The sequence below is a fragment of the Stegastes partitus genome, unplaced genomic scaffold (assembly GCF_000690725.1).
Source record: "Stegastes partitus isolate 25-593 unplaced genomic scaffold, Stegastes_partitus-1.0.2 Scaffold153, whole genome shotgun sequence".
Lineage (NCBI taxonomy): Eukaryota > Metazoa > Chordata > Actinopteri > Pomacentridae > Stegastes > Stegastes partitus.
Genome location: NW_007577884.1, coordinates 537,612 through 555,734, shown reverse-complemented (window position 1 = coordinate 555,734; position 18,123 = coordinate 537,612). Strand labels below are relative to the sequence as shown.

General features: G+C 46.4%; 1 protein-coding gene across 1 annotated transcript in view; it reads right to left on the bottom strand.

Moving 5' to 3' along the window:
- The window catches only part of mcf2l2 (MCF.2 cell line derived transforming sequence-like 2), a 93,432-nt gene that overhangs the window by 13,024 nt on the left and 62,285 nt on the right, over positions 1 to 18,123 (bottom strand). The window contains exons 26-32 of the mRNA XM_008279299.1: positions 16,414 to 16,450; positions 16,137 to 16,234; positions 9,986 to 10,087; positions 7,147 to 7,218; positions 6,682 to 6,792; positions 4,640 to 4,749; positions 3,370 to 3,485 (exon numbers count right to left, since the gene is read on the bottom strand). Of these exons, the coding sequence (XP_008277521.1) occupies positions 3,370 to 3,485; positions 4,640 to 4,749; positions 6,682 to 6,792; positions 7,147 to 7,218; positions 9,986 to 10,087; positions 16,137 to 16,234; positions 16,414 to 16,450 (646 nt within the window). The remainder of the gene's footprint in view (positions 1 to 3,369; positions 3,486 to 4,639; positions 4,750 to 6,681; positions 6,793 to 7,146; positions 7,219 to 9,985; positions 10,088 to 16,136; positions 16,235 to 16,413; positions 16,451 to 18,123) is intronic.

The following is an 18,123-nucleotide window of genomic DNA, read 5'->3' as shown; positions in this document are numbered from 1 at the left end:
TCTGATGGAACTAAACCTGAACTGTTTGGCCTCAATGACCATCGGTACATCTGGAGGAAAAAGGAGGAAGCTGGAAGCCTGAGAACACCATCCCAGCTGTGGAGCACGGGGGTGGCAGCATCATGCTGTGGAGGGACTGGTGACCTTCACACAATAGATGGCATCATGAGGAAAGAACATGATGTGGAGATACTGAAGCAACATCTCCAGACATCAGCAGGAAGTTAAAGCTTGGACACTAATGGGTCTTCAGATGGACAATGTGGTTAAATTTGAGGTTATAAATATAACATATAATAATGTACAGAATTGACCTGAGGATGGGAAGTGCCCGGAGGTGACCTGTGCTATGATTTGGTGCTATATCAATAAAACCGAACAGAAACAAACTTCATCCATGCATACAGCAGACATCAGGGTGAACACGACACACACGGCAGCTCATCAGTTCTGCTCAACACGGCAGCACATTAAAATAGATCCAACAAAAAAATAAAGAAATAAAGCTGAAGAAAAGGGAAGACTTATGAATTCTTCATTATTCTCAAGTGTGGAGGAGAGACAAGTATGAGTGAGTGAGACCTTTTAGCGGCAAAAACCCATAGATGAAGACAACAGGAGATGGTGTTAAGCGCTGAAATATGCATGAGCTGATGAAAAATGAGCACGTTCAAAGCAAGTCGAGCTTTTATCTAACAGAGTATTAGTCACTTCCAAAAGCAGGGAGCTTGTATGAGCCCAAAACATCCTCTCAGCTCAACTCCAGAGGCCGGTTCCTCCATAGAAGCAGGAGCTGCTGTTTTCCTGTCAGGCTGGTGGTTTGCTAAATGAAACTGATTTAATATTCATCTGAAGCCGTTGTGTTTTCAGCTGCCTCCCTTGATTTGGCAAGAGGCCATTAGTCGCACGTTTTGTTGTCTCCCGCTGCTTCATCAGAGTAAAGTTACAGTCAATGAAATTTTAATTCCTTACGAGTCACACTGAGCCTTTAATCCTGGCAGAGCGAGGACGGGGCAGCAGAGGAGCAGCTGTTGGACTCGTCTCGTTTCCTTTTCTTGGGCCTGGTTGATTAATGGGGACCAAACTTAAGACTTTTAACCAGGGAGGCAGCGGCAATTAATGACTACAGTTAGCAGTGGAGGAGGGAAGGCTCATGCAAAACCACATCAGAGTCTAACGCAAGACAACACGGCAGCTCTGCAGCAAACCTCTGAAAGCTTACGGCTGTTTTTATTTTGATAGAGAGGATAGATTCTGCTGAATATCTGAGACTGCAATTTATCGTGTTGTTGCATAGCATTATATTACGATTTTACATTATGTAAAGTCCCTCCATTTATTTTCTATATCTGTTTATGCGCTTCAAGGTCGCGGCGCTGCAGCCTGGCAGGCATTGTGCTGGATGAAGGCACACCGTGGGCAGACTGCTGGACGGGATGAACGCATGCAGGATGCAGCTATGACACCAGATTATATACTGATCACATTTATACTCTTTTCAACACCTTTTCTTCTTTTTTTGCATAACATATACTTTCAATGAAAAGCTTAGTGTAGACGTGTAATGCAGGTATGTGGACTGATGCTGAATGCTGCCATCCACAGCATGATGCTGTGAACGAGTCTGTCTGTGTGACTGTTCACTAAAACCAAACAGCTACCGAGCAGAGCTTCATGAGACTCAGTAGAGAGGTGGAGAGTGTGCACAGGAAGCACATATTAGTGCATGTTGGTTGAATTCCAGTCAACTTTAGCTAAAACTGCAAGAAGAGCTGTTGAAAGGAGCTCTCACAGTGAACCTGTTTGTAATTCAGGGTTGAAATGTCGACCAGTCCGTGCAGCTTTATTGTGTAGCGTTTCTTTAGGACTCCTCGTATTTTGCACTTTAGGCTGCCGAGTGATTGCAAACCAACGACCTGGCTGGACACAAAGAGCCAAACGTTCGCCGCTCACAAACAGGAATACTCTGTTTAAAACGCTGCACCGCTGGAGAGCAAGAAACCGAGTTGGTGTCGATCACACTGGAAGACGAGCGAGAGAGAGATGGACAACGATGTTTGTGTATACTTGCCAAAGAGAAAAAAGTGGAGAGAGGAAAAGTGGAACTAGTGATGAAGTCCCAGCTTTCTAGTGCACAGCTGTGGTTTGTTAAAGGTAAAACATTTAGGGTTCTAACTAGTTTAAATTCATATAATCTAAGGCAGTTGAGCTACAGACGATACAGAGGACATGGACCGATGGCAGCGCTCACTTTAAAACAACAGCATCCAGGAGGTGCCTGGAGGAGTTCAGTCGAGTCTCAGAGACAAGAATCTCCCTCAAATGTGAAGAAAAAAACAATAGATCCAGGCGGCACAACTTGTCTTTGTTGGGTAAAGATTAATCTGAACACCAGCGCTTTGTCTGGAGGATCAGCTGCTTCTCCAAGGAGGCTGCTGAGTAAGGCTTGTTCTTGTCAAACTTTAGGGAGACTTCACTGATCACCTCCACATTCTGAAATCTGACATAGATGCAAATGAGTTTGCACATCTCGAGCTTCACAAATTAATCTAAGTTCACATAATCTGTTGTCGTTTTGCGCCGTGACATTTCCTGTTATCGTGCAGCAGCGAGCGGCCCTGGCAGGTCCTCAGACAGACGGTGTTCTGAAAACATATCGCTGAGGGCGACACAAAGCCTCAGCGTCACAATTTATGAAGGAATGTGAGCTTTGGTAATTTCAGTTAAAACCCAGTTCCATAGAGTTGTGTTGGCACAAAAGCCTGCTTCCATCGACTGCATCATTTAAGTGTCAAATACGTATGAAGAACAGGACACGACGATACGATTCCTCAGCGAGCTGATAGCCGGATGATTAGCGCACTCTAAATAGCAGCGCGGCGGCAGTATCCAGCGCCATTAGGGTAATTTGAGCAGGTTTCTGGTGAAATATTGACACCAATATGGCCCATTGAGTTATTCCACAGAAGAAAATAACCATAACACAGCTGGAGGTGGTTGATAAGGCTGCTGATGGATGTCAGCGAGGCGGCCATCACTTCACCAGGTGCTGACTTTGAAAACTCGTGGCCTTTACTTTCTTTGGAAACGACAGCTCGCCTCTGCTGGTGGGAAACAGAACGGTCTCTGGAAAGTTGGTGAGTGATGAAGACAAAATCCGACTGAAGAATGTCAGCGGACTCAGAAGGTGGGAAGTGACGGGAAGCTTCTGCAAAGTCTGACCAACTATTTTTGCTGTGAAACATTTGTTCCTGTACCGGGAACAGGCTGGCCAGCTTCCTCACTTTTACTCAGCAAGATAAGGAATAAAAAAGAAGCTAAACATGGGGGAGCTGCAACAAAACCATTGTGGAGCCGACGGAAACTCACCAGTTTCCATTCTCTGCCTCCTCCAGGAACTGGACCAGGTCGCCCGTCTCCAGAGAGAGGTCCTTCGCTTCACGGGACTCGTAGGTCAGCTGCACCCGGAATCGGCTGTTGTCACCCTGCGGAGAGGAACGAGTTCATTTCATTTAGCCAGTTTCAAAACCAAAACGAGATACTGCTTCCTCTGATAGCCAAATATTACAGGATAAAATTAAAGGAGATGCACTTTGGCCAATGACTGAAAATTGCTGAGCTGAGGTCAAATCCAGCTGCAGCAGAGAAGGCATCCAATGTACCGCGATGAATGGAAAACACATCCATCATCTCTACACCTTCATCCTCACTAGGGTCATGGGGGGCGGAGCCTATCCCAGCTGACTCAGGGTGAAGGCAGGTTCACCTGGACAGGTAACCAGTCTATCACAGGGCTACACTTAGAGACAGACAACCAAGCACACTCACATTCACACCTACGGACAATTTACAATCACCAATTAACCTCAGCATGTTTCTGGACTGTGGGAGGAAGCCGGAGAACCCGGAGAGAACCCACGCTGCACGGGGAGAACATGGAGACTCCACGCAGGAAGATCCTGGGTGTCCTCACTGGGACGTGAACTGGCAACCTTCTAGCTGTGAGGCGCTAACGGTGCTAACGGTGCTAACCACCAAGACACCTGCAGCCCTGAAGACTTACATTTAAAAGAAAACTTTTAATTATTATGACAAGAAATAAACGTAGTGTTTAAATGTCCACAGGTGGGACTCACTTTTTTTTTTTGACACCTGATCAACATTAAATGTAGATCCCTTTAGACAGTGTGTTCCAGCAGCAGCCTGTGTGGCTTTCTGCTGCCACCACACTGATCATCACGGCCCTAGAAAGGCCCCCATCCAGCAGTTCAGTCCTCGTCCTCTCTCCATGTCTCCGTCATTTCTAAGTCAGTGGTCAGTGCCTGTTGCTAACGAGACACGAGTTCATGGGAAATAATGAAGCAGCAGAGGGCTCCTCCTTCTGGGGCACTGAGAGGGGATTTAGTGGAAAGGCGGGAGCAGTGAAGGATGAGCGCAGAGGAAATGAGAGATGAGCGTCTGGGGATGGTTGGTGAGCAAGAAACGTGATGATTTATGTGAAAGCTGACATGACACAACTGGGCCTGAATGGGTCGGGCCGAGGTCTGATCGTGTCAAATGATGCTGAACTCGTGTAGTTTCACATTTAAATGCATTCAGAAAGCTTCACGTCACCGTGTGAGCTCTGAGTGCTACCTACGTTTTTGTTGTTGCCTTCGTCTTCTGAAGAGTTGGAGGATTCCTCACCACTGGAGGGAATCGTCTCAAAGTCCTCCGTGTCCATGGAGAGGAGCCGCCGCTGGGTCCATCCTGAGGGGCAGCAAAACACGTTATCAACCAACAAGATGTGCTCGGAAACAAGGCAGGTGGCGGCGCTCCGTCATGCTGCGGTCCAGGAACTCGTCTGTCTGCAAGAGTCAAAGCCTAAAGCCAAGTTACTCACATGATGAAAGTATGCAGAACAATCTCTGATGTAAAAAAGCAATAAATATAAATTTAATAGTGAATCGAAATGTTAAGATTTAAATGCTGTTTTCACGTCCAGGGTTTTCTTCGATTAGAAAGAGGAGTGTGTGTCTTTATGCAGTCAACGGTGGAGTCTCAGTCAGACTTTAGGCACAGAGCAGCGAGCAGAGGGCACCAGGAAGAAGCTCCCAGAACCTGTGGTCCCACCAGCACCAGAACCAGCAGACATGACTGGTTTATAGTGTCACATCTTTAGAACAACAACCAGCGTCCATTTATCATTAACTTGAAGCCCCTTTCCTTTACCTTATGAGTTTTAGTTGCCCAAAATGTAAACAGCAGCTTTAGGATTAGGTTTGCAGCAGTTATTCAGCCACAGATTAGCTGTGAGGACTTATTCCAGCAGCACACCTGGACGGTGGTACACGAGCTGTTAGCAGCTGTTTGATGGAATAAGGCTTTAAAAGAGAAACGTGATGAGAAACAGATTGCATTCCAGCTGTGTTTCTGTATGCAATTTATTTAAGATCAGTCTGACCTGAGAAACGAGCATTTAGCGGAAAGCAGATGAAGTTTTCACATCAGAAAAATTAAAGAATGAAAAAAGCCAACAGCAGCCCGACCTCAGCAGAGAAACCCTCATCGACGGTTTAACCCTCTGGACTCAGGCTGGTATCGCTCGTGTCACCTTTCTGTCACTGGAGACTTATTTTTCCTGATGGAGCCACAATGAGGAGTTCAAGGACCATTCAGAAGTTCTCCCTCTGCCTTCACAGTTTCAGGCTGATAAATGGTTTCATTTGGTGATTTGTTAAAAAGAACTATCCCGTGCTTTTCAGACAGCAGTGGGCTTCAGCACTCAGAGGGTTAAAGGAACGGCTGCTTACAGTCTCTGAACTTGTCCCAGTGGCTCATTTAAAATAAAATGGAAAACATGAAGGACAAGGTTGCTGCAGATGTGCAGGTCTGTGCACCGTGACCTTTCCTAGACCCAACCAAGCTGGTCACTTTCCCAAACTAACCATCCACTGAAAACCTTTGAACACAGACTGTGTCACTCCTGTTACTTTATACATGGACGAGGTGGGTCAGAAAAGTTCCAGGACTGGTGTCACAAAAGATAGATTACAAACCCAAACTACCAGTGTTCTCCTTCCCAGTAACCCTCCTGGAGTCTACCACCCTCCTCCAGCCTTCTCTTCACGCCGCCATGCACTCCTGGAAGGATTCTTCAGGATCCTCTCAGCTCCGTCCTCACAGCCATCTTGATGTCGTCCACGTCTTCATAACGGGTCTCCTTGATGACCCCCTTGAGCTTGGGGAAGAGGAACCAGCCCCACGGAGCCAGGTGGGGTGAGTAGGGAGGAGATGTTCTTCTCAGCCAGGAGCTGTGGGATGCTCAGGGCGCTGTGAGCAGGTTGTCATGGTGACGCAGCCTCCACTGGTCCTGACACAACTCTGCCTCTTCTGGACGAAGCAAACGCTGCAGGATCTCTGTAGACGAGCTGGTTGATGGTCTGAAGGGGAAAAGTACTAGTTTTTAGTTTGAAATATATCTTTTGTGACACCAGTCCTGGAACCTTTCTGACACCTCGTATATATATATATATATATATATATATATATATATATTCTGACGCATTCTGTCCTTTAGGTGTGAGGACATGTTGCTAATAAAAGTTTGCCGGATACGAGTTCTAACCAAACAAAGTAAATTCCCTCAAAAACTGGAGGAATCAGTTCCAACACTTGAGCGGAGGGTTCTCCTGCAGTTACCTGGTTGGGAGGTGGATCTAGGGACGGCGATGGTGCCACCAGCAGCGGGGGTAGTGCTGCTAGTCATGCTCTGACGTTTCCCCGCTGTAGCCATAGCGCCACGCAAAGTATCTGGAGGGAAGCCAAACGCTTTATACCAGTCTGGAGATGACAGTTGATTCACAGCAATCGCAAGCCACAAGCAAAGATGTACAAAGTGGTTGATCGATCAAATCCAGTCTATCTACTCATGCAGCACTCAACGAGCCAACAAGACGAAATAAAAACCCAACAAACTCCTCATCACACTACAACACAGAAGTCTGATGCTCATGCAGTGGAACATCACAACACAAGCCGACGGAGCAGGCAGCAATCACACACATGGGAAGTGACACGGATCATCCACAAGTCAAAATAAAAAAGAATATTTAAACAGTCACAGACATGTTGTGCCCACTGAACCAAACAGTGACGTGTTTGTACCTTCGTAACCGAACGGAGTGGGATCGCTCTTAATCTCATGCCGTTTGCTCTTTATGCTGGCAGAGAGTGGACCTGGACGGGAAACAACAACCGGGCCGAGTTAGAAACCAGCTAGGAGGAAGGACAGCACACAGCAGCTTCAAACACGCCTGTAGATTAAAACCCATTTCAGACATGATGGAGTTTCTATATGCAAGTGTGACGACTCTGTTGGACCGCTGACACACTGTCATTGACAGAACCGGACCCTAAACCTTCCACGGCTAGTTTTTAAAGGAAACAAGCTGCTGTGTTGTCAGCTGTCTTAGCGATCTCAATGACTTTAAAATTATAATTGTTCAATTATTAGTTATTGATTATATTGAGGGTTATTATTATTTGATAGAATATAAAACTGGTGCTGCCAGAACTGATTCATTGGGTCTGAGAAGGTCTAAAATAAAGCAAACAATGACAAGATTATGACTCGTGTTAATTTAAAACATGATGTCTGAGATCCACTCTGTGAAAAGTTGTGTAAATGTTTGCCTTTAAAAATGACAATGGATCAGAATTACATTTGGGTTTGAACTTATTGTATATTTTTTGTACATACAAATGTAAAATTAACATGCTTTTAATTTGACAGTTCCAGGTTTAACATCTGCTTCTGTGTGTTTAACGTTGTGCAAACTGGAGCTTCTCCTTTAAATGACAGCATGAAACTCACACAGCGGCAGCGCAGGAAGTGCTCTTCACATATCTAAGTACAGCCTTTATATATATATATATATATATGATATATACACACACATATGTATGTATGTGTGAGAGCTTGTTCAGAAGTGAGCGCACACAATTCAGGACAATTTAACGGATCAAAGCTGAGCTCAGAAGTCGGGCTGTAAAGTGTGATGGATGTTTAGATAATTCCAGCAGTTTACTCAGATTTCAGCAGTTTGTCTTTTTCAACGCAGACATTCTGACTTGAAGTGTCGCCACCAGCATTAATCACGGCTCTGTTCTGTCTGAGACACTAAAGCGCCTGTTTGACTGTTTACACCTGCGTTTCTCATGTCCTGAGAAAAAGGCCCGTTTACGTTGTAAATAAAACGTTTTCATTGCTGTTGAGAACAATGAAGAATCTACAAAAACAAGGCCCATGCTACAAAAAGCATCCTTTGACTAATTATCGTTTTAGTAGCTCAGTCTGTGGATGTGATTTGACGGATGTGAAACCAGCAGCGCCCTGATCAGCTGGAAGTTATTTAAACGTCCTCGGCAGCACGATGAGGAAAAAGGAAGCAAGAAAAGCAGAAAACTGACCGAAACTGCCTGAAAACAGTTAAAAGTTTCCTTCTGGACTCTTTTCCAGCCGCTGCCTGGATGATAATCAGCGTCTCATCTGTATTCACACTAAATTGAACTTCTGCTGCTACTTTTAATGTCACCCTACGTTCCAAATGTCAGCTTATCACAACTCTTATTTCCTCACCGCGCTTTAAAAAAAGAAAGAATATGTATGTCGGCTCATTTGCAACTTTTTGGGCTCCATCGTTTTCATTCTCAGTCGACGCTCGGCTTCCTCGACGCGGTGCAGACATCAGTGTGAGGCGAGGACTGCATCGCGACGCTAATAGGAAATGGAAATATCCGTCCCCACGCGCTACGCCTGCGTATGCATGTGGCGTACGTATATGTGCTCGCAATCTGTCACCACCGGTTCAGTCTGACTGTGTTTTGTATGAAATAGCAAAGCGTTTGCTGAAAAACAGCCCGCTGGCATTAACACATTCTTCCAACTCAGAATGAACCTTTTGATATGATCAGATTGTGGTGCACACGCGTGACTGACAGCTGAGCCAGCGTGTGCTCCAAAACACGGCGTAAATAAACTCCAGCTTGGCTCTCAGTCTACGTACACAGCAGGGGATGAACAACAGCCTCCAAGCTAAGGGATGACCAGTTAATGTGCTGTTTGTCCTGAAAACTGATGTTATAAATGCACTTCTCTCTGAGCAGATGATTATTTGGAAGGTAATTCAACAAGGAAAGGTGCAGAACGTGTCTGTATTTGTAGTTAACGGAGAAAAGTGAGCAAGCAGCTGATGTGAGTTGTGGATTAAAGTCATCAGTGTCACCGTGAGGCGATAGAGGTGACAGTCAGGGAGGCATAAAGGTGATGTTCTCTCATGTTTCACAGGAAATTGTGTCTTTAGCTGAATAAAAAAGATTTTAACGTTGACATCAACTTGCCAGGTGAAGGATAATTATTGTATTTGCATGATAATTTAGCCTAATGTTTGAATTTTAAACTCCTGCACAGTACAGTGTCATGACCAGGACGCTTCTATTATTCTCATTATTTACTGTATGCTGGTGGAAAACGGACATTAACTCATATCTCTGCAGATATGTGAGTCCAAGAAATACTACACAATATCATACACAACACATACAGGCCTGTTGTCGAGGACCCTGAAACACCTTCTGCACATGGAAACATGGAAGTCCTGAACAGGTAAACTCAGGTGTGGCTAGTTTACATCGACGGACAACAGCAACAGAGGACGTTGCCCAGATATTTTTTTTAAAAAAAGCAAAATGTTCAATTATCTGTTCTGGTACAGGTTTGTTCCTAAAAGAGCTCCCAGAACACACATTTTACTGTATTTCTAAGTGTATAATGCGTTTTTCATTCAGCTCTGTAGTGAGCTTCTACCTGTTGGACTGTGTGGCTACATTCATCAGCTAGCTGTGGCTGAGCAGCCAATACGAACAGAATGAAAGAAAAAAAACAGATTGCAAAGAGCAAGAAAGCATGAAAAGCAAAACATGGAGGCTCAGAATAATTAGGTACCTTTTGTGCGTCGCGTGGCGAAGGAGGAGGAGGAGGAAGAGGAGGCGAGAGAGGAGGTGAGGGAGAAGCGGCGGGGAACCTCTGCCTCCTTAGTAGCAGGTTCTAGGAGCAGAAGAGGGTTCAGGGAGCAGGAAGAGGCATGAGGAGGAACGAGGAGGAGAAGATGGAAACGGCAAAGTGAGGGAAGCAGTGGAGGACGGACGTAGAAATACAGCATTAAGCAGAAAGAAAAGACAAGACGACTGGTCAGCATATAACAGAAGAGAAGAAGTCAGTAGTTTAATATTCTAAACACCAAGACATGACGTTTAGCTCCTGATAACAAGAATTATTCATGACTCATCAATAACAACAATGATGATGATGACAGAAATGAAGACAAACTATGACCAGAATCCAGAGTCCACCCACAGCTTTCTACCACCTTTCAGGACCTCTCTCAGTGGAGGGGGTTTGCTTTGGTCATGCAATAATAACTCTGCATGACAACTGAACATGAAGGTTATGGTCATGTGACAACAGCTGGTCTGATGGGAGCAAGAAAGGAAACCCCAAGCAAAGGACCTGTTCAGAGGGGTTTTCATTACTGACTCTCTACATGTGCTCAGTGACGTCAACAGAAGACTGTCGCCATTAATAAAGCCGGGACAAAGGACAAGGTCCCACACGGATCGCCGTTCGTCATCACTAGTTCAATAAATGTGACTTTCAGCACCGATGTCTCATCACCTGATGCAACGCCGCAGCAACACAAACAGTCGCTTCCACTCGTCTTAAAGGACGTCTTCTGTCAACGGACTTGCTGGACACCTGCTACCTACTGACTTCACTGTAAATGACAGACAGAGGGTTGAACTGGCTGCCAAACCTGTGAGTAGAACTGCTCAGCTGGTGGCTGAGAGGTTTGGACACATACTGCATGGGCACATACGCCTTTAGCAACCAATAGCTGGTTTGAATCCTGGCCGGGAACCATCTGCTGCAGGACGCTTCACAATAAAGGCAAAAACACCCGACAATAAAGGCTTTGCTCCCCAACTCAGAGTCATCTGGGCCGGACCGCTGTGACACAGTAAGCAGAACCTAGAACCAACCTGCAGTCTCCTCCAAAAATGTTAATATGCTTCAAAATGCCAGCAGGGCTCGGATACTGGAGGGTGACATTTAGTTGGGTGCTGCACCAGACTTTAGCCGAGCCACAGTGTCAGAAATCTCTCTCTTCATCTGCCCATCACCTGCTGTCTGCCTGTCTTCAAATCCTGCCTCTTCAGCCATTCTTCCCAAAATCACAGTCTAGTTGTCGCAGTGCAGGCAGGAGCAAAAGATAGTGACACAGACAGATAAAAGCAGAGGAAGAGGAAAGGATGGAGACGTGGCCTTTGTTATGTTGACACACTGTGAACACGCAGAGATCTGCCCGACAACCAGGAGGTACACACTGACTGAAACGTTGGAGGAAGGAGAAAGAAAAGCACAACAGCAGCCGACCTGAGTGGAGAGGGAAGATCCAACTAAAAAGAAAAGCCACAGGGTAGACGCTGCTGCCGCTTAGGATGATGGTAGCTATCATTATGATGAAGACTATGAGAACATAAAGCTGACAAGGTTGACAAGACGCCGGTGGTGATGATGATGATGATGAGGATGATGAGGATGATGATGATGATGATGAAGGGGGCAAAGGGGAGCACTTGATGTGTTGCTGTTACCTGCTGGAAGGGACCTCCGTTTGGAAAGTCCTTGCAAGGTGAAATGCTTCCTGGCATTAACAGCCGAGCGGCCTGATTGGTTGACTGAAGCATCGACTGAGTGGCAAAGCAACAGGAAGCAGAAGTTAGTACAGCAGGGAAAGGAGGTCAGAGGAGTCCTGGATGGTGCTTGGAAATGTTAAGAACGACATGAGTTTCAGTACAAAACACATTATTTCACGTCAGGTTAGTGTGTTTGGTGTTTTGACACAAACAACTGGCTGCTCATTGCATCTGTGAAAAGTAAGTACCTGGACATTGTTAGCTTCATGACACCTGTAGAGGAGGCACTTCATCCTCTGAGATACAACACAACAAGGAACACGTGCTTCATTCAACAACAATAAGACCAACAGATGTACTGGTGTTCTGGTGTTGGTGCATGTGAGTCCGTCCTGTTCAAACTGTTGGCCCATCGTGTGTTCAGACACAGTGCAGTCATTTACGACAAAAAAATACTACAGACATTTTTATCAAGTGCTCAAATGAAGTTATTTTTCTAATTTACGGGCAGTCGTTTCGTTCCAGCTCAGTGTTGGGAAACACTTCCACTCTAGTTTGTTGTCTAGTTTCACCGTCTGTCTCTTGTCGAAGTAAATCCACCTGTAGCCCTCGTTCACCTGCGATAGACATGGCTATGAGTCAAGTTACCAGCATGGCATCAAGTGGGAGCGTCTGAAGAAGGACACTGTTCTCAGCCAAGATGGGCTTTCACATCAACTCATAGCTGGACTGAAGCTTTCTGAGGGGTCAGGGCCCAGAATTTGTGTCGTGCAGCACTAACTGCGCTCCAAGGACTATAGAGCGAACGCCTGGCAGTAAAGTGAATGTACAGAATACATAGACACAACCTACTGCACATTTATCCAACAGTCTCTAAAGGAGACTCTCCAGAGCTAGAAAAGCAGCATAACAGCAGCGTCGGTGGGTGTCTGCATCGGAGTCTAATCAGTCCTTAAGGGGCAGCGCGTGGTGCTCAGAAACACTTGGTGGAAACTGAATCGTTGCATCCAAAGCAGGATGAGGCAGACTAAAGATGATCCCACCATCAGAAAATCAATACATCAAGTTGTGTTCACAGAGAGACAGAAGGCAGCTAAATACCAAATGAAAAGCACACGATTCCAATCAGCAAAGTCAGAAGAAGGCTGTCTGGTAGGGTCTCCAAGGACGGAGAAAGTCAATAAAGCACTGCTCAGGAGAGTAAACAAGTGAACCCAGCAGGTGGGCTGCAAACAGACCAGCACTTCACAGTGGGTGGTCAGTCCAGAGGGGCCTAGTCTGGACTACACCTGCACAAACTGACTCCACCCTGACCACGGAGAGGCAGCATTCCTCAGAGACATGCTCCACCCTCCTACTTACATCTTTGAGGAAAAGGAGGATAATGAGGCCAAACACACTTCAAAGCTTTGGTTATCCTCCACAGTCAGCTGACCTCCACCTCACTGAACATTCATGGTCTGCAAGAAAGCCCAACGCTTCTGACGTGACACTTCAGAGTATGATCACGTCACACCGGGGTAACACGTTTACCAGGTCAGGGCTGCATCATCACCTCAAAGGGGGACAAATGTTCAGATACTCTGACGTTCATGGACATTAGTCAGAGATTCAACTGTTCACTCAGATTGTTAAGCTGACCTCATGAGCTGGAATGAAACTGTTCTGAAACAAATGCAGCTCCTTCTGTCCATTTCTGAGTCTGTCTGTCTGCTGTCAGGACGCAGTGACCTCGTTGTGGGACATCAGTCTGTAGCCTGGGTGACTGTTAGAGCCAGTTTCTGTTTCATCAAACGCATCACGGAGGTTCGTCTGAGTGTGTGTGAGCTAATCATCAGCAGGAAGCAGCTGATGAGTGTCTGGACAGTGTCTGTGTGGAGGAGTGAGGAGCATCATGAAGCTAAACTCCAACAGCGCTGGAATCATAAAGCCTCTTTACTGTCAGGAGGCAGAAAGGCCTGAGAGGGAAGGGCAGGAGAAGGTGTCCTAAGAAGAAAAAAGGCTTAAAAAAAGGAGAGTGCAGCAGAAAGACAGAGTAGAATGCTAAAACAGAGAGCACAGAATGAATAGGAAGCAAACAAGTGGCTGGAGGGCTGACAGGAGGAGGAATAAACAGAGTGACAGTGGACGGAGTGGACAGGTAGGCTGCTTCTAGAACAGGGCCAGCTTCCCGTCTGAGGGGCCAGACCAGAACCCACGGCTCTCTGTCAGCTGTCCTGAAACCTTACCTTCCCACCAACATCTGGGACCAGAGGTGAGCGTGGTGCCGAAAGCAGATTCAGAGCGAGAGCAGAAGCAGAGCGAAGAGAAACCACATGAAGAAAGCAAAGACACTGAGCATGTACCCAGCTGCCGAAAACTACTTCTGAGCAAAACACGAGGCCAAGAGATGAAACTGCACCTTCAGCGCTTTCTGAATACTTTAGATATCTGTAGCTTGCTGCTTTTTTTTAAACAGAGCAGATCTGCAAATGACTAATCCATCAGCCCACACGGACTCTGAGAGCATGTCCACATTACACCAGCTGGATGAGTCTGTTCCTCTCCATTTTAGAGGCTGTGGCCTGTTCAGACCTGATCAAGCAGTCACAAGCACAGGATTTAGATGTTTGATTCATGGACTTTTCTGTTTTGTTTATTCACTCGTTTGTCCTGTAGCCTCCGTATCCTCCACCCAGTAAAGGTGTAGAAACAACTTCCTGCCGACTCCTCATACAGGAAACATCCGACTCTTTTTGACCTACAGAGATGAAGGTTTGTGTTTGTGACACTAGTGTGCCTGCTGAAGAACACTTTCATCATGTCGCTGTCTGATGAAGGCTTGGATACAGACTACATGAGCTCCAGCGTCCTGTTCAAGACTCTTTTTCTGTCTTTTTCAAGTCGAACTGGACCCCCGGTCAGAGGAGGTGTCTGAGGAGGCCACGCTGGTGAAACATTTGGTAGAACATCAGCTCTGCAGCTTCCTTTGCAGAGGATCATTTGAAATGAGCAGACTTAGAGAACTGTTTAAGAACCGACACGATTACGGTGTTACCACCAGGGGAATCCAGTGAGACCCTGTGGATGGCCAAAGCCTGGAGCTGGACTCTGATGAGGAGGTCTGTCCTGGGAACAGACAGGGCAGGAAGCCAGGAGGGCCCTCGCTACCTGCTAGAAGAGGAGGTTTCTGGGGGACGCTGTGCCCTTCTGGGAAGGAACAAATTGTGTGAGCTGGCTGCAGTACATTCCTGGATTCTCCAGGCGACGCCGGCACTCCTCTGCGGTGGGTTTGATCCGCCTCGGCTGTGTGAGCTTGGAGAGCCGACTGGGACGCTTGAGCCTTGAGGGCTATGGGCTGCTCGGGAAACTCTGGAGTAGCAGAGGAGGACTGAAAAGGCGCCCTGGCATCTGTGGACTGAAACCTCTCCTTTATCTCATACAGTTGTGATTGCAAACAGTTAATTTAACCAGAGTCTGGCTCGTCAGGGAGTTCACAAGCTGTAGGTTCATCTTTGATACGGCAGCTCGGGAGAGTTCCTCCTGCTTACAGCAAATATGGTGCAAAACTCAAACACTGGAGTCGTCTCCTCCTGCCCGTCTTCCTTCTTCAGGTCTGGAAGACCCTTTGCTGCTTTCTGATTCAATGCTGCATAGTCAAAAACCTTCCACAGCATCACAGGAAAAGACAATAGAGATGAGAAGATGGGAGCCTGCCTTTCGCCTTTGGCTGTTCCTCAGAGTTTGGTCCAGCAGGAGGCGATCTGGGCACACTTCATGAGAAAGGTGGACGGCTTGAGGTCAAATGGCAGCAAGCACAGGATCAAGAATGGTCAGCATCCTCCAGCCTGACCAGTAAAGGCACCTGGTTCTTGTTGTTGTCTGTTTCAGTAAACTAGATGGAACTTTGAGGAGTTTGATAATGAAGGAAAACGACAAACATACATTAAAGAAGGGAGACAGACAGGAAGGTTCTGGACATGAAACATAGATAGAAAGGTGATGAAAGAGGTAATAAATGTAGAAAGAAGAAAATATGTGAGGTAGAGACCAGGTAGCTCCCCGGAGGTGAGCGCAGACGATTCTTCCCCGTCACCTTGAGTGAGTGTTGGATTCCTGATGCACGCACGTTAATCTGAAATCATATCTGCTATCTAACAGACTGTCTGTCTGGGCATCTCTGTGTGAGGAGGCCGTCCAGCATCTGCTCTTTGCCCGTCCATGTGTGTGAACAGGTTCTGTCTCGCCTGCTTTTCATTTCAGAGCATGTTGCCACAGGAATGACTGTCTCCAGGGTCAACACTTCATTTCCCATCTTTCAAATAATCCACATCAGAAAGAGAGATGTTAAACTTTGCAGAACGAAAAAAAAAAACTTGTTTTGGAGTCCAAGTTCAGCTGGACTTGCAGTGACCTCTCACCTCTCTTCTGCCTCATGTTGGGACTGGGGTTGGACCTCCTGAAGCCCGACTCCGGACTCGAGGAATCCGACTGCTTCAGCGCCATCTTACGAACATTCCTGTGGGAGTGGAGGGAAGGAAACAAAAGTAAGCAAGTGAAAGGACTGCAGCAGAGTGACAGCAGTCTAAATGTTCCCTGTTCTACCAAACGCTGTCACTGTGGAAGCTGCTTCAGTCTTTTGCACTGAGAGGATTTATCGTATCACTTTGCAATTTGTGTGATTTGTTTGTTGCTCACCTCATGGGGGCCCCGTAGATGTTGAGCTGGCTGGCTTCTGTGAACCCAAGAGAGACATGAGGTTTTACTGTTTATCAAATGACGGCATTGTGTTTCCTGCAGCAGGAACCCATACCACTGTGACAGCACGGTTTGTATGTCGGCCTTTTCTGATCCGCTGCCTCAGTGATTAAGGTCTGATGAAGCCGAAACATCTAAAACTACTGGATAAGAGTGAAAGGATCAGCGCTGAGATAACTGGGAAACTGCTGTGTCTCTGGTGTTTTAGTTTCCACCTGGTAGGCTGAGGTGTGCTGCAGCGCTGCAGTCGTCCTGCTTTGCTTTTGTTTTGACATTTGCACTTGTAGCTACGCTGAACAACATCAAGCTGCTCATCACCAGGCTCATGTTGGGTTTAGTCAAAACAATCCTGAACCTGATCCGACAATTATGAGAAAATGTTGTAGTTTGGAGATGAGGAGTCCTGACTGATGAGAGAGGAATGATGCTCTGAGTGACATGGAGTCAGGCTTCAGCACAGTTTGTACCAACATGTTAGGTGCTGATGCATGGAGCTTCGTTAATACGGCCACATTATGAATTCATTTATATGTTTATTCTCCTATCCGTTCGTTATCCTCATTATCATTTAGACTATTTGTTGACAACAACAAGGCGGCAGTGGGAGCAGCATCCTCCACACAACCACACCCTGCTCTGAAACACCAAGCAGCAACATCACCAACACCTCATCCTCTGGTCAGTAAAGCCCACAACAAGATGACACAAGATCCACTCAACCAACTCCACGGTGAGCCGCACACAACGTCTTCTGAGCACGTCACCATTGTTGTAACCACCACTGCTCTTTGGAAACTCATCAGCCACAAACATGACAACAAGCAACAACAGAACTGAAGCAGGTCAACAAACAAAAAAACAGGCCAACAGCGTAGAAGACAGTCAGCAAGTCATCACCACCAGCAACAAGCAGGACTCATGTGATCACCTCTGAAACGGTGCCTGCAGATAGAACTGACATATGCAGCTTCATTCGTAGCAATTACAAAAGTTTCATCGAGTAGAAACAGCAGATCTATCAAATGGTAAAAGCAAGAATCCATCAGATTAGAATCAGGGCTCCCAGTGAGGTGTCAGTGATTAGAACCTGCTCAGGGAGCACCAGGTGGAACCAGTCTTCCTCTGACATCGAGGCTCTGCTCTGGTCTTTGAAGTGTGTCGTGTCCATCAAACTTCATCACAGGACGTGCAGGTAACTCTGGTATCAAAGCGCTCTGTCTGCACTCACAAAGACGACCGGAGCTGGAGGATGAAGTATTTGCTGCCTGAACCAACTTTGTAATGAAACCTACAGTTTGATGCTACGAGCAGGTCTTCTGGAATAATGTAGTCCTCAGAGACAGTTAAAGACAGCGCTGTCTGGCTGCAGTAACAGCAGACATGTTGGAGTACGGTGATGTCAACGCTCTGGTCTGGAGCTGCTGCTCTGCCACAAGAACTGGGCAGCTTCCCGTCCTCGGGTCAACTCTAAATTCTGCATCATATCAAAGAGCGCTTGAAGACAACGTGGGACTAAATATGCCCAAAAAAATGAAGAAGTCATTATTGTCTATTGACTTTTTTCACACTCCTGTATGTGTTTACTGTAGTCGTGCTTTTATTCCAGCAGTAACACAGCGTCATCACTGCTGGTACCATGAACTGTCCTGT